We start from the raw sequence: 17482 nt of genomic DNA on the forward strand, positions 1-17482 counted from the left end.
CAGGATGCCTCAAGAAAGTGTGTGTGTGTGTGTGCCACATTCATAAGTTATTGGACCCTGAGTAATAACAGCCTCGGGCTCAGATGAGATAAGCTGGCCAACACGTTTAGGTGGGAGACTGAGATAGCATGAGAAAAGAAGCTGTGAATTTGAGGTGTTTATGGCCAGCAGGCGAACTCCTGACTCTGTATATGAGAATGTGTGTGTGTGTGTGTGTGTGTGTGGCCAGGTGTGTACAACTCATCTTATACCTTTCACATAATTTGGAATTTCATTGAGTCTGAACGCAAGATATCACAGAAAAAACAATTTCTCCTTTAACTCTTTTTTTTTTTAAGAAATCAATATGTGATTGATCTTTATAAGTTGAAATAAATACATCAGTGTTATGAACGTTTTTTTTTTTTTGGTCTACTGTGTATTTGGTTTCTTGTGTGAAAATTTACCAAATGGTTTCATCTATTTTTCTACACAGATGTATTCCCTGTATTGGTATTTTCCAGCCAGCTTGGATTTATGACGCTAGAAGTCCGATCAGGTGCAGAGATGCAGGTTAGCTCTGTAGCGGTGATAAATGGCAGCATCAAGACTGAAATCAGCTGCTCTTTTGAGTGTTTGCAGTAAAACAGGGGAGTCTTTGCACAAGAGCCCAAAAGTGAAGTTAAACGGCTGAGGATTTGTAAGTACATTCTCTCTTTGTCTTTTAAATGACTGCACTGGCTTCAGTTTAGAGGACTGTAATCAGGATGTGACAACGCTGCAACATGTCCCATCATTTGAAGCTTTTTATTTACGATTAAAATCTTCTTTTTACTTTACAGGCTGGACGTACACACACAAAATGTAGAACAACATATGTGCATAGATGCAAAAACAAAGGAATGTTGGTCTCAGATAAATGCATGGCTGCGTTAAAAGAGGCACCCTGGTAATAAATGCCCTTACAGACCCATCCAAAATGTCCTACACTGTGTGTACTAGAGGACAAAATAGATGGGTTATCTGTAAGGAAAATGAGATGTCTAACACTGGGTTGTCCTGTTGGTAAACAGAAAATTGTCATGAATAAGAAGATAAGACCCCAACTTTTGTTTTTTTTTTAGCTTGGGCAGTTGGTTACAAGAGTTTATAAACTTAATAGAAAAGAAAAAGCTGCTGCGACAAAAAGGCACCTTGATCGGGGTCTTGGGGGACCGCAGGATATAGTGAGGTCATATGTGAAGTCCTTTCTGGACAATATGTTATGGTGCAATATGATGAGCTACAAGATGATTCACTGCACACAATACCCCTGAATCCGGAGATTGTCGTGCCCAGATATTTCAAAATATGACCCATATATGATGAAATCCATGTTGGACACTTTCCGATTACAGTATTGTAAGATGTCAGATCTGCAGCTTATCTTATCTCTGGACTGGGACTGCTTTGACACCATCATAATATGGAGTTAAGATATTTTTCCAGTATCACTGACGGTGTATTTTGAATGCCACATACATGCTCAGATGACAAGGAGTGATGAAATGTCCATGTATTTCCATGTCCATGTATTTCAATGGCAGGAAGGCATATTCAGATATTTTATTTAATGCGTTTGCAACATTTTGCACATCTTTTGAAGTGTATGGTATGCAGTTTTTATTGCTTTGTATCATAGCTACTGGTGTGGTTGTACTAGACTTCATTACATTGAAGGACTTTTCTTTTTTCTTCCTACCTGTCTGTTGTTGGCCAGGTTGTAGGGACAGTCCATGAACTGCTGCAGGCTGCACCCTGACCAGTCGGAGCCCTCGTAGCAGGAGGGCAACTCCTCAGGCGTGGGTGTCCGTCCATCGCACATGTGCAGGGAGGTTTTCCACGTGGCTCCCCGCTGCACGTGCCGCCACTCGCTGAGGTATCGAGACACCGGGTCCCTCAGCAGAGTGATGTAGTAGAACTTCCTGTCAGGTGGGAAAAAGTGGAGAAAAAAGGAGGAAAAGGGTGGAAGAGGTATAGGTAAGAAGGGAGAGGAATTTGGAGATACAGCAGAGGAGAAAGAGAAGGATTTACATTAGCAAACTGTAGACATAGGATTGATCAATCAATAAAAAACATAGTAACTTAAGGAAGTAGAAATAAAGTCAGCAGCAATACAGCCTGGAAAAAAGCTCATGTGTCAGTGTTAGTGCCGATTTAATTTTCTTGTCTTTGTACTTTTTGTTTTCCTTTGGGAACGAGAAGGCGTTTGATTGTTCAGATCAAGTGAAACAGCAGAGATTAGAGGAGTTGGAAGCAAAGAGTCTAATGAAAGTTGCTCCAAAATCACTGCATCATTTGTAATGCCCCAGCTGCCCATGTGGTGGCACTGTTTACAATGCTTTCCTGCAGCAGTTCACTCCACATCCACAAAACTCAGTAGGAGGGAAGCTACAGACGGAGGTTGTCATACTTAATACCATATTATTTGCATTTACTAGAAGCAGCCCTGTGATGCACAAAAGAAATCTGTGCAGCAGACAGGAAGTCAAACTACAAATGAGCGGGGGGAGGAGGCGGAGGAGGAGGTGAGGGGGAGGAAGAGGGTTGATTTGTCAGGCAGAGGATCAGGTCAGTGTTCGGGCCACATTGTGCAGGAAAAGAAACTGCTGGCACAAGCACATCTCACTCTGCAACACACATATCCGCACTGCAAACATCCTTATGTCTCAGACTCCGACACACACACACACACACACACACACACGAGCAGCAAACATCCTTCCTCACACTCGCACCAAGTGAGTCTGCCTCCGAGAGATGACTCACCCCCGCATCTGCGATATGGATGGGACCGTTTGTGTGGTGTGTAACGTAATGGTGCATAGCACAGTTCAATGTCTCTCCAGAGGGGACACTCCCACCAGAGCGGAGACCTTTCCAGGCCTTCACACTCCAGCTAATTACTGCAGTCTAATCAATCAACACATCCTCATTAGCCGCACACACATGCAACGTGTGTGTTTATGTGTAGCTATGCGCCTGCAGTGTGTCTGGGAGTGATGGTATGGATTTGTCTAGGCAACAGACGCACGCCGCAGGTCGAAAACACGCCGTTGCCCTCCTCTCCTGGGCTTGCATCACGTTAGAGGAATGTTTGCAGAGAGAATTTTGTGTGCTGACAGGACTCCACGAAACCCCCCCCTCCCCGCCGCCCACCCGCCTGCTTGCTCCACCCGGTCCAAACAAGCCGCCTCACATATCCACACAGACTCTCTGCTGCTTCCATCGCTAAATCTTTGGCTTCACACTACAAAGCTCACCCGGTGCGAGAGAGAGGAGGGGTTGTCGGGTGGACACAAAGCCCCAAGTGTCACAGAAACAGTAGCAGTGTGTGGATATTAAAAAGAAGTGGCTAAAACCCCCGATATCCAGTGGCAGCGGGGAGATCCTGGACCACAAAACAGCTAAACCCTAAATCTAGCAACAGCTGAGAGATGGCACACAATAAAAACTCTAAATCCAGCAGTGGCGAGAAGATCCTGTATAATAAAACAAACCAACACCCCCGAAAAACAAATTTCATCTGGGAGATCCTGCGCAACAAAACAACCACACCCTGAATTTTAGCTGCAGCACTGAGAGATCCCTGCAAATGAAACAAATCTTGTAGCAGCAGGGGGATCATGGACAATGAGATGACTAAACCCTAAATCCAGTGGCAGCTGGGAGATCCCAGGCAACGAACCAAACAGACCCTCAATCCGCGGACAGAGGGGGGATCACGGCCATAGAAACAAGTATCTAAACTCTAAATCCCATCAACCTAAACCTTAAAATCTCATCCCTGATCTAATCAAAAGCAGAGGAGAGGAGAGGCACAGTCAAACTGGAGCCTGCAGGAGACCGGGGTACATTATGGAGATTCCTATGATGACATTATCAGGATTCCTAACACTCCCCAGAGAGCAGCGTGTGTTTGTGCGCTAGTGTGTGCGAGAGAGCCCGCTGTGTGTGTTTCTGAGTAAGACTACGCCTATTAAATCAGTGATGACATTTTCCCCCTTTTGGCTTCTATTCTAGTGAAGAAACACGGTACTGTTTGGCCCTCGCAACAGAGAGACGGAGAGGAGGAGAGGGTGAAAAACAGAGAGGGAGAAGAAGGAGAGAGGAAGAGGAGGGGGCGGAAGAGAATTTCAATTAGTTTTCTAATACTGTGAAAGCAGTGAGGGCCCCGAGCCCAAGTGATTTATCAAAGTTATGACTCCCGCTATAATGAAGGCTCAGGCATATTACCAGGCAAAATAAATAAATAACATGCACGTAAACACACATTCTCTCGCACACACACACAAATGGGCATACATGCAAACCCAAATAAATGATCTTAAACGGCATGCCTGCCTGTCGTGTCTGCTGGGTCAGGCAGACTGCAAAACTGGTGCTGTGGAGACTTTCTCGCCTTAAAGCCTAATGATGTCTGGCCGTGTACTCAGATCCCTAGGTAATGATGTTTCAACCCTCACACACACACACACACAAAGACACACACGCACATCATCACTACAGAGGACATTACACCGACTTAAATTCATTTCTATGAGAATTACCCCAACCCTACCTTTAATTTTCCTCACCCTAATCTTTACCCTAAACTAGTCACAAACACAAGACTGTTTGGGGAAGGATCGCTTTGTCTTGGTCTTAATTGGCGTGCCAGCTGCCTTTGACCACAGCCTTCTCAATAATCACCTGAAAATATGCATTGGTATCTCAAGAAAAGCCTTAGAATGATTTGTGTCATATTTGTCAGAAAGACACTTCCTGGTATCAATATTTGATCCTATTCTTTTTTGCTTTATATGGGGCTTTTCTGTTGTCACTTCACAGCCGCTCAACTTGAGCTAAAGTTGTCTTCAGTTAAAGACACGCAGATCCCTGCTGTGTTGGGCTGATCTGCCGAATCAAACCAAATCAAGCCAAGCCAGCACGAAGGAAAGGGGGTAATATATTCTTCCCTTGGGCCAAAAAATTAAGTCGCTTTGGGTGAATTTTTTTTTATCATTGTTACGCAGATGACACCAAACTGTATGTTTCAGTCAAACCAAATGACCTCAGCAACCTAGACACTTTCCACAACTACTGTAAAGCATTGGATGTCACTTAGCTTCCTTCAATTAAATTCCCACAAAACTCAGATTATCATTATTGGCCCCGAAAAGGCTACAAACAGCTTTTTACAGTGTAATGGTCCTCTAGCACCCTCTGTCAAATCATAATCCAGGAATCTTGGTGTTATATTTGACCCTCATTTGAAATTTGAACACCATGTTAATTAATTCAATCTTGTTTTTTCCATCTAAGAAATATTGCTAAAAGTAGACCTTCATTAGCAGCCTTTGACTTAGAATGTCATTAACACCTTCAGCTTTTCTCCTCTCACCTTAGGATTGATTTTAAGATTCTTTGGCTTACTTCAGAGGCACTTCACAACCAGGCTCCTGCCTGCTTATATTTCTAAACCCTTATACCACCTAGTGACCACTTAGGTCAACCACTCAAAATCTGTTGGCTATACCACGTACCAAGTGTAAATCTAAAGGCGATTGCTCTTTGGCAGTCCTTGCACCCAGACTGTTAAACCCCTCGTTTTTAGGTTGGCTTTATTAGTTCCAAGAATGTGATCCAGGTGGGACTTATGCTGTATGCTTTCTGTTGGCTGTATGTGCATTATGTTGTTTGTATTTGGGTTTGTTTCTTCAAATGTTTTAACTTGTACTTTACCAGTCAAAAGTTTGGACACATTTCTCATTCAATGTTTTTTACTCATTTCTTATAAGAAACGGTTCAGCCTACACCAACAGTGTAAAAAGCTGCCATCAAAGGAAAAAGTGGCTACTTTGAAGAATCTAAAATATCAAAGAGCAAAAAACCTTTGCACACTTGTATGTCGACAGGTGCGCAGGAAAAAACCACGGGTCGGCAATAAGAAGCAAGACAACTCTTGCACACTGTCTTCTGAACTTGCAATCAAAGATGTTATTAAATCTTTGATTGTAACTGCAGTAGTTTTTTCAGTTGTTAAAAATCTAAATTACAAAACAAACACGGGACTTATATTTTGCCTTGTTTTCACATTTTTTTGCCTGCTGCATAATTTCATATATTTCCACACTTCATAGTTTTGATGTCTCCAGTATTAATCTACAACAAGAGAGTAGAAAATTAATAAAAATAAAGAAAAAACACTGAATGAGAAGATGTGTCCAAACTTTTGACTAGTACTGTATGTGATATGTGCTTTGTTTTTTCCTTGCCCGTATTGATGTTGGTGTAAAGCACTTTGTAACCTGCGTTTTTAAAAGCGATAAAAATAAAGTTTTACTTACTTACTGACCCTAACCCTAACCAAAGTCTTCTCCCTAAAATTAAATAATTTACGTCATGGGGACTTGACGTTTTCTCCCCTCAAGGAAGGCGAGTCCCCGCAATGCGAGTCTGTCAACACATTTATGTCCCCACAACATGAGTAATACACATCCACAAGTTTTAGTCACTCACCAGCAAAGTCCACTCCCTTTGACACACTTTCTCACACACTCCCTGCCTCCAAGGCAACAGCACATTACAGCAGGTATTTTTTTCCACAGGTGATATTGTTCATAGTTGAAGCATACGTGCACTTGACAAATTAACTTCAAAGCTAATACGCAGAGCTCAATCTCTTTCGCCGTTGAAGATTTTAGCACAATGTCCTCCGGCTGAATGCAAGAATTTGCAGTTGAGGAGCAGCGCAGCTCTTTCAGCCTGCGTTTACGTGTGATACATGCTTGACAAAATTTCCTCCCTGTGTGCCTTTTTTTGTTATCTCTGACAAATAGAAGAACACCCCTAACATTCTCGCAAAAAACACTCAAAACTGCATTTATCAGGTGTCAAACATGTCCACTAATCGGTGCGATTTGTCCTGTGTGTAGAGCGGGGCTGATAAAAAACAGTGTTTGGCAGGGAGGGCTGTGATGAAGCTATTGTCTGGACCACTGTTTGGACTGAACAAGGACATTTTTGTCTTTTATTTCTCACTTTGTCTCGCTGTTTTTTTTTTTTATCCTCATCACTATAACTTACAACAGGGCAGACAAGGGCACCGCAACTTAAGAAGACACATGAAATACACAAAACACAAGCAAATTAAGAAAACATCTTCATTAGTTTGACAAGACATGCACAGCACTTAGTAAACCCATTGCAATTACACAAATGTGCTGCAAAGACACAGAACACAATCAAATACACCAGCTCGCTGCAAATTAGAGCTTGAGATCTTTGCCTGAACCATAGGATTGAGCCTTATTTCTCACATTTCATGGGCTCACATCGGGTTTGGACTGTTATATTATTATCATTATTTTTATTATTGTTATTTTTTATCAGTCGGGTTTGGAACCCTCATTTCTCCTTGTTACAAATAATATTGCCTGAAATGTGACCAGTGTATTATCTGGTGGTATTACTAACTATTGAAGCAGAAGAACGCCATGTCAACATTAATCAACATAATAATGAACAGAACACAAATTGCACAGCAGCTTGACCTGAGCTGCAGCTGCACTGCCAAGTTTACTGCCTGTGATCTGTCACTGTCCGACTGAACAGCATCACGGAAGAGATATTTTACAATTCTTCATCTTTTAAATGAAACGAAACAAAACTTGTTAAAACGAGTCACTTGGTGTTTTAAAAAGCAAAACTCTAAAAACATCTCTCACTCACTTGGTTTGAGGTTTCGGATGGATTCTTCAGGAGACTCTGTTGTCTTTCACTACAAGGCATATGCTCCAAACCTATGGCTTTGTATTTAAATATACTTAAGTGTGTATTTTAGCCTTTAGATTTTAGCCTTTTTTATTACTACATCACTTAACTGTAATACAGCTAGATGTGCTATTTTGATAATCCATTAATCTGTTTGAGTAATTTTTTAAGATAATAAGTTATATCACAATGTAACTATAACCATCCAAAATATAAGACATATAACCTCATATTACAATATTGATATAATATCAATATATATTGCCCAGCTGATCTGTTTTCTTAAGTTGCAGTGCCTCTGCCCTTCCCAGCCTGCACAATAACTGAATTCAAAACTGTGAGGCTGTGAGTCCAGAATGATGTGCGCTAGCTATCTGGCTAAAAGCAAAGAAAGCAAGAAGAACACATCATGCTAACATTCACTCTGTATTTCTCTCACATCTTTTGAGGGTTTTCGGACTTCTCAACCCTCCTTTTATCACAGTCTCTACCGTTTCTGCAGCGCATCTTTGTGTTTACACATCCTGTAAATAAGTGAGAATGAGACACTCGTGAGAGTTTTCCACCTCGCCAAGAGTACAATTATCAGAGGAGACACTTGAATACTTGTAATTCTTCACCATTTTTGGTCAGAAAACAGTCAAACTTTAGAGAAAACAGAATAGACATGAGCTTCTGCAGCCCACAAATGACCAGCTCTGGCCCTCCAAAAAGTCATACTGGTCAAATTCGAGTGCACAAGTGAGTCAATGTGAGCATATGTGAGCTTGCAGAGCGTTATCAAGAGGAAACACACAGTGCCTGGGCCTGTTATGGTCTCTCAGAGGAGGGAAAATGAGCCCTTTGCCTGTTTCCTGTGGGTCACAAATCACCACCTCCACCTTCTCTCTTTAACCTCTCTTCCCTTTCTGTTTAAATCTTTTCCTTTTCTGTCGCTTGTCTTCTTTCAGCCCATCTCTTATTCTCGTTTCCCCCCCCCCTGTATGTGTGTCTGCGTCTGATTACAAGGTGTTCCCCTTTGAGGAGTTGGTTTTGTTAAAATCTCTCGAGTAATGTCCTGGAGGATCCACCACAAATTGAGGAAATGTTGAGATTTATAAGGTTTTGTTGCACCAGTGAAGTTTTGGTTAGCATTGTTAAAAGGTTAGAAAACAGGAGAATGATTAATTAGGGTTAGGTCTACAATTTCACATGCTTCAGTTACCACTTTTAGTTTCAACCAAATAAAGGCTGTTTTTGGAAGCTTTTTTTTTATATGACAGGGAAGCAACAACACGGAGCAAAAGAAATACTGCAGGTGGTTTGTGGCTGCAACACACAAGAGATGCAAAGTCTTCTTTTCTCAAGAGAGTGTGAAAAGTTTAAAGGCCTTGTTTAAATATAAGGTTATAGCTCATAGTGTGATTTATGCATGCGCAGCACGCACACGTATGAGCACCCAGACACACAAACACGGTGACGCCAACAGCACCCGACTGCGTCGAGCAGCCATGATTTATTAATAGTTCACGGATGTTTGTTGAAACCAGATCCACTCAACAATGAAGCTCCTTCCCACCTCTAAAAATGGACCTGAACTCTTTAACAGCTTAAGAGTAAAACGAAGAGAGGAGACACGTTTTTCGCTTGAAAAGTGCACGTTCAAAACACACAGAGGCACAGAGATAGCAAAGGGGCGGCCGGTGTGCTTCATGGCCTGTTTATTAAATCACTGCTGGGTGCTGCCAACAATCCATCAAATGTCATATTTCAATGGATCCCACATTTTTGATGCGGTCTGGGTGTAGGTGTGGTATCGAGAGCCAGTTCTCAAGTGAGACGAGAGGATTTGTTAGGAAATTTGCCTTTCATTCCCACTTATTGATTCTAGTACACTGGGTTACTTATGTGTATTGATGTTGGTTCATTTATTGCATCTTGAATGTGATGAATAACGCTGAGTGCTCCGTTTGCGTAAACAGGTTTACCCTGTTGTATCACGTTTCCACATGGTCTTTTGCTAGACGTATTTATTATATTCATTACACCACTATAGAGCTGCAATGATTAATTGATAAACAGAAAACTAATTGTTTTTAAAATTCAATTACATTTTTTAAGCAAAAGTGACAGACAGACAGGCTTTTTTTGTTTAATATCTTTGGATTCTGGACTGTTGTTATTCCAGAAGCTTTTATTTTATCTTATTTATTCTTAGGGTTATTTATTCAAGTGTTTTTATTGTTATTGTTATTTGTCAATTTTATTGAGCCCCTGGAGCCTTTGAGTACTTTCATCATGTTTATCTTTGCCTGTGGTGTTTGTTAATGTGTCCAGATGGACGCCGTGTCTCTCCTTTACTGCAATCAAATCTACCTAGGGGCACAAATAAAGTAACCTGAACCTGTTGATCAAGCAAAATAAGCCAGTTAATTACATCAACTTGTGCTCTTTTGCCATTAATTGACAATACATAGATTAAAAGGTTAGACAATTAATTGAGAAAAAAATTGGCAGATTAATAAATAATCATTAGGTCCAACCCAACATTACTGTGTATTTAGAAGTAGGGCTGCACAATTAATTGCAATATGGCCAAGCGCAATATTAAAATGGCAGAAGCTGCAATTTTATTTAATAAAGGAAACAACTGTGACAAAACAGCATGATACTGAAGTACTGTAGTGCTGCAGAGATGCCTTGGCCTACAAGTCTTGCTCTCAAGATGTAAGAAAACATGTTTGTTTGGAATAGACCACAACAAATGTCACATCATCATGATTTTAATTGTTGTTTCAGTGAAAGTGAAAACTGAGATGCAAAAATGATCATTCCCACTAATCCTAAATCATACTGCAATCGTAATGAGTCAAAATAATCACAATATGATGTTTTTAACCTGTTGTGCGGCCCTACAGTATTTAGAATAAACAAATTTTATGGATGTAAGTATGTGTTTTCAGTGTCTGTGGTATCTCTGATGTCCTTTTGCGTTGTAATTATTGTACATAATTTAATGTGTTCATGTCGATGTAATTGATGGTAGGGCCTGACTCACCTGGGTTGACTCAGGTGAGGCAAAATTACCTGATAAAGACCTGGTGTTGTTACACTGTAGCTCTGCTCCATACATTTTGGGAGCTTCCATTCAGTGTGCAGGCTCATATTTTTCTTGATATTACTTATTGATTCCTGAAAACAGAGTTTGGACCTATTGCACTTTTGTCTACATTGTTGTCAACACAAAGGTTTGGTGTTTGACAGAATGGCAGACTGGAGGTAGCACTCAAAAGTGGTGTTGGGCTTCACAAAAGACAGACAGAAAGTGAAAAGTACATCTGCAGCGGAGGAAGCACTTACTGCCGTCTGGCCAGCCTGGTTCCAGACCTCTAAATCGTCGCCCACATCTTTGATTTGTTCAGAATTTCAAATAGGGTTGGTGTTCTGCCCATCGATGGCTGTTTTCACCGTTTGGAGGAGTAGTCAACCAGTCAGAGAATGAGGACAAATGGGTGTATTATCCAATTAGATAAATCAGTGCTTCTCAAAGTTTTGATGACTGAGTTCCAACTTATGGAGCCAGCACATGATTAAATGCCGTGTAGGAAAACCCAAATAGTATATTATCTGTAGGCTAGTGAAAGTGAATGCAAAGATGAATGATTAAATATCACCTTGTCAAGAGCTAAATTCATGACAATATACAGTATATTATTATTACAAAGTCTACCATAATATGATCTTAATTCTGCGATCAATAACAGGCGATATCATATGTCCAATAAACATATTCAGTTACATTTATGTGAACTCATTAAAAGCAACTAAATTAAGATTTGACAATTTTATGACTGAACTCTTCCAGGCGTTTAAGACACAGACATGGCATGCGATTTTCAAAATAAAGGTCTATCATAAAGATGGATGAAACGATAAGCGGCAAAATGATAAACTGTAATAAAATTCCTGAAATTCCTCCCAATTCATGAGTATCATTGTTTCAAATTTAAATTATTGTTTGATTACCGCACTTTGAAAAACTCACAGCAAACACTGTTCAGTATCAACCAAATTTAGCAACAGTCTCCCAGATGCAGGTGCAGAATGTGATGTGGGTTTACGTTGCGTCAATGGAAATATCGCAAAGGACACGATGGCGTGTCAGTTTTTGTGAAGGTTTTGATATAAAACATGGTAAAATGATTTCAGTGTGTCTATCAACACTCTGAATGTTTTCAGTACATTTTAACAAACCAGGATAATACTGATAACTGATGGTTTTGGCCACTATAATCATGATATGAAATTTTCATACCAACATTGCATTGATGCATCAATCCAGATCAATGTATCAATGTTACACCCTACAATAAAGATACTGGCTGATCAGATTTGATGTAAAAAAAAAACGTTACCAGACTGATACACCATAAGTCATCAGGATAAGCCAGGATTATTTCAGTTGCCTCTTTATGATGTATTTATCATCATTATTATTATTTCTTTTCTTTTTCTTTTTTTACTACTACTACCACCTACTCCTTCAGAGTAAGGTCCTCTTTTAGTTTGTATGTGGGTGGGACAGTGAGGGGATTTGGAGACATGTTTGTGCGTGTGCTCTGTACGTCTTTTTAAATTGGAAATTTGAAAATAAAATATTCAGAAAAAAAAAACAGAGAAAGAACCTGGCTAATATTAACACAATGTTAGCATGGTGGCAAACGAAAACATTTCTGAAGTTGTCTCTTAATTTGCTAAAAATAATGATGTTTTCATTGATAGGGCTCTTTGAATAGAAACCAGTATTTCATCCACACCAGAATCAATGAGCAAAATTGGAATCAGACTGGGTAAAAAAAATCTATCCTCTACCCAACCCTGTCTTGGCAGCACAGCATGAGCGTGTTTGTAGCTGAACATCCAGGGAAATCCCTGGAAGCCCTGGCCTGTGTGCCTCCCCTCAGTCCCATGGAATGTGTTGGCTGTAAATGTATGATGATATCAACCATGTCAGAGTGTTTAGAGAAGGGAGAGTGGGGAGCAACATGTCAGGACTTGAATCTTAAAAGACCTCCACTGAGATCTTCCTGTTCCCTTTCTGCTGTAACACACGTCATTATTTGGACACTTGATTGCGTGCACACATGCACGCACACACACACAGCCCCTAAAACAATTGTCAGGTTGGAGATGTATCAGCTCGATGCCTCAGACAATAAACAATCGGACTTGTTTGACAGACTTCAGGCTACAGACGACTGAAAACGGCCCGTCTGCATCTCAATCCTTCTGTCTACAGCTCCAAATCAACGCTGACCTCCCAAGACTAAACCTCGCCCTTCGCCCTTCCTCCTACTCCTGTTCTCCTCTCCTCCGCTAACCATTCGTCATTTCATCCCGTGTGTCCTGGGTGTCTTCTGCCCAATAATGACGCATCGAGACAGACAGAAATAGACCCTCCGGTTCAGACAAGCTCTCGAGGCGTCTTCTCTGCCTGCCCTGGCTCACTCTTCCTCCCTGTGCCGCTCTCCTGTCTCTCTTTCTTTCTCTCTTTGTTAGTCGATCAATAACAGCCTCGGGACTCAGACAGCCTGCCTTGGTAGTTTGGACTTTAAACACAGAGGACGCACAGGAGACGGAGTGAAAAAACAGAGAGTAAAAGAGGAGGAGGGGAGCGAGAGGAGACAGTGGCGACAGTGTTGGAAAGAGGGGACACAGAGGGGGCAGGTTGGAGGCAAGCAGACATCCAGGAGATTGTGGTTCAATATGAGGACACTTGTGGAAATTCTTTGTTTTCTGCCTGCAAAGAGAAATCAGACTGTGCCAAGAAGTTATGGTCTCTGAATATTTTCCATCGAAACTGTCCACACTTTCTATATATCATAACATCCTGACTCAGATTTGCAGACTTTTGGACGCAATTTGATACGCTGTGTGCTGATGTGGCCGAGCTGTGGGACTGGAACAAGCAGGCCAAGTCTGGTCTTCATAATAATATACAGTAACACAACCAGGGCTTAGGGCTGCAAGAACATGGCCAAAATGATAATCAGGATTATTTATCAGAATTATTCATTGTTTTTAGGTAGAAGATATTTTATTTCACTTTCACATTTAAATAAACAGAGCTCTGCTTTCACTTCCATGTTGTGCTCAAGGAAACTAAAAAAGAAGGAAGTGACATTGCATCACTACAGAACGGTCTAATCTTTGCCTGGCGCCAGACTTTGGGGCCAGTTCTACTGAAGCTTATGGGAGACGCACGTTAAAACCCAACACATCTATGTTGTATGACTATTTCTGAAGAAGTGTTGCTATAAAAGTAAACACACCCTTCAGAGAACGGCATACTGACTGATTTTTCCAAATCAAATACAGTGTGCATTTGTCCATTTGCTGCTGGTCTCCAAACAGCATGACATTGCATTTCTCATAAGCTTCAATGAAGAGAAGGTTATTTAATGTTCTATAGTGATGTAATGTACAAAGCTGCAACAATTAATCGATTATTCAAGTAACTGGCAACTATTTTGATAATCGAATAATCCATTAGAGTAATTTTTTTGGGGAAAAAGTCTGAATTCTCTGATTTCAACTTCTTAAATGTGAATATTTTTCTGTTTCTTTACTCCTTTATGACAGTAAAGTGGGTTGTGGGCAAAAACAAGACAGGGGGACATCATCTTGGGATTTGAGAAACAACGATCAACATTTTATGGACAAAACAACTAATCGATTAATCGAGAACATAATCGACAGGTTAATCGAAAATGAAAATAGTCATTGATTGCAGCCCTTGTAATGTCCCTGCCTTCTTTTTAGTTTCCTTGGTTGTGCTACTTTTCTGCTAATGTACAAATGTGGGCATCAAAGTAAGTCTGGTTCTTATTCACAGTGCATCCGCTGAGAGAAAAACATAAATAAAATTGTACTTAAACTTTTATCAAAAGTTTAGTCAGTCATTAGTTCATCGTACTGCAGTTTGTGGTGTTTTTTCAGGTGGCTGAACAAGTTAGAAGAAGTTAACAAAGTTTCATGCACTCTTTGAATGTGATTTGTTCTTTCTTTACATCACTTGCCCTAAATCTGAAACACTTCCAAACAACAGATTGTTTCAAGGGACTAGCTCTTTGCCTTCTGCTCCAGATATCTGATTTTTGTTGTGCTTGTCTGCTGTCTGCTGTACAGGACTCTTCTACTCTGGACTGCAGTAGCAACATCCAGGACATTCAGCACATGCTGCGCTGCAGGGTGGCTGGCTGTTAGTTCAGGAGGTGCTTGATTTGATGTACAGCAGAGCAGACATTTAAAACATCAGTATCGCAGTCAATCATGTACATTTAATTGTGGGAAATCAAAACTGGGATTGAGATTAATATTCGATTAATTGTGCAGTTCTACTGGGGCTGCAACTGATGATTATTCTCATTACTGATTTAATAAATGTTAAAAAAAAAGTGGAAAAAACTGCTCATCAGAGCTGCAAACAGGCAAGATGTGAAAAATTACATGAATAGTTATAATGCACTGATGAAGACACTTCCATTCATTCTTTTTCATTTATAAGGTAGGAATCCTGCTTAATGGATGCAAACAGGCAGAATTAAGTTTAAATATGGCTGCAAACATTTTTTCCATTCCTTGATTATTGTCTTTATTTATTGATTAGCTAGAAAAAAAAACACCAGACAGAAAAACTGTTTTGTCGTTGTTGTTGTTTTTTCTTACCATCAATCAATTTCCTAAATCCCAATTTTACATCTTTAGATGTCCTGTTTTATTCAGCCAGCCATCAAAAACCTTTGGTTCCCTATCTAAGTCTATGAAACAGCAATTTTTCCTCATTTGAGAAGCTGGAATAGTAGACTGTTTGGATACTAATCATGTCAGGTCTAGATTTAAAACAGCATCAAGCCATTTTTTTTCTTTATCTCTGGTTAAGACCTATTCAGAAGTCCTCTTATGGCAGCAGTGTGCAGTATGTCTTCAACCACTGTCCCAGTGAGACAATTAGCCATCATCAAAGTATTCAAGCGAGTTCCTCTCTGCATGCAAGGTGTTCGTCACAAAAATTGCAAGTTGGCAATGCAAGAGTAGAGTTGCTGTGAGACCATAAGTGAAAGGAGTGCATGAAAACTTGGCTTGTGCACAAGGTGCAAAATTAAGCACGGCTCACTGTATTTCAGCCCAAAAACACAGCATCATTTCCATGATTACCCGACGAAGAAAAGGAACAAACAAGGAGAAGAATGCCTGGGATAGACGTGTAGCCCACGGCTGGAGTTGGACGCTACGGCACAGGAATGGACAAAAACAAAGAGCGGGCAGAGGGAGTGAGAGACAGGGGAGGGAATCCCCTGAGTGCAAAGCTATGTTCAGCAGGAATGTACCGCCGCCTGTTCGCTCATGTAACTTGACTGGCAACAGCCCAGAGAGCTGTCTGACACAGACGGAGAGGGTGGGAGAGATGTGGGGGAAATAAGATGGATTTGGTGAGAGGGAGATGGGTGGAGGGCAGAAAGAGTTGCACAAGTAAATGCAGATCATTTTTCATGTTTTCACAATTTTAAGTTATGTATCCTCGATAGTACTGGGTGATATGACAACATTAGATACAACGCCGGGAGATGTAGATTTCTCAACCATCAGAGATTTTGCAACAGCATTCGTCCCTGTCCCGATAAAGCTCCAGTGTGTAAGATTCAGAAGGATTTATTGGCAGTAATGGACTATAATATAACAGTATATTTTCACTGGTGTATAATCACCTGAAAATAAAAATCATTGTGTTTTTGTTACCTTAAAATTAACTGTTTGGTTCATCCCATCTGGACTCCAAGAGGACCCACACCATCTGGAGATACAAACACTGGCTCTTGAGACTTGAATCTTGTGTTATTTGTGATCTTTGGGGCCACTTCAGGTTCTCCTGCATGTTGTTTGCAATCTGCAAGCTCACCACTAGATGCCACTAAATCCTACACACTGGTCCTTTAACATCTCTGAATGTATTCAGTCATTGTTGGTAAAGTCACAGATCAATGAACAATACTGCTCTGTGGCAATATTGGATTTTATTAGACTTTTATTTCTGCAAGAATTTGATAAAGTTCCTTAATTTGTCAATCCACTCTGATGTCTTTGTCATGTTTTCTGTGACTGCAACAAACAATTGTTTTCATTATCAGTTAATCTGGTGATTGTTTTCTTGATTGATTAATTAATTGTTTTTGCTACAAAATTATAGAAAGTACCATAAAATGCCCATTAAATATATATTGAATTATAGTAAGATAAGGTAAACTCTTCAATTTGCTTATTTTATCGGACCCCAAATCCAAAAATCTCACTTTAAAAATCATGTATAACAAATAAAAGCATCAAATTCTCACATTTCAGAAGCTGGACTCAGCAAATGTTTGATATTTCTACACGGAACAATGACTGAAATGATTAACTGGTTATGAAAGTAGATGCTTATCAATTTTCATCTGGTTCAGTAGATTCATTGACTCACTGATCATTTCAGTGGATTTTTATTTCTGATGTTTTCAGGTTTTATTTATTGAAGCTTTAACCTTTTGCATCAATATGAGAAAATAAGATCAGTCAGGTATGCAGTCTGCCTTGCTAATAGAGATGTTCTGAAACCATTCATTTTTTTTACCTTCCTGACGCAAAATCCGATACCTGAACTTTGCATGGCTGAAACCTCAGACCTCTGTATTTA

The 17482-nt window shown here is 40.3% G+C and overlaps 1 protein-coding gene across 1 annotated transcript in view; it reads right to left on the minus strand.

The window, feature by feature from the left end:
• hs6st1a (heparan sulfate 6-O-sulfotransferase 1a) overlaps nucleotides 1-17482 on the minus strand; it is an 85966-nt gene that overhangs the window by 9706 nt on the left and 58778 nt on the right. The window contains exon 2 of the mRNA XM_084742306.1: nucleotides 1721-1943. Coding sequence (XP_084598432.1) covers nucleotides 1721-1943 — 223 coding nt within the window. The remainder of the gene's footprint in view (nucleotides 1-1720; nucleotides 1944-17482) is intronic.

Source organism: Lutjanus erythropterus, chromosome 18, assembly GCF_056507025.1.
Source record: "Lutjanus erythropterus isolate fLutEry1 chromosome 18, fLutEry1.hap2, whole genome shotgun sequence".
Lineage (NCBI taxonomy): Eukaryota > Metazoa > Chordata > Actinopteri > Lutjaniformes > Lutjanidae > Lutjanus > Lutjanus erythropterus.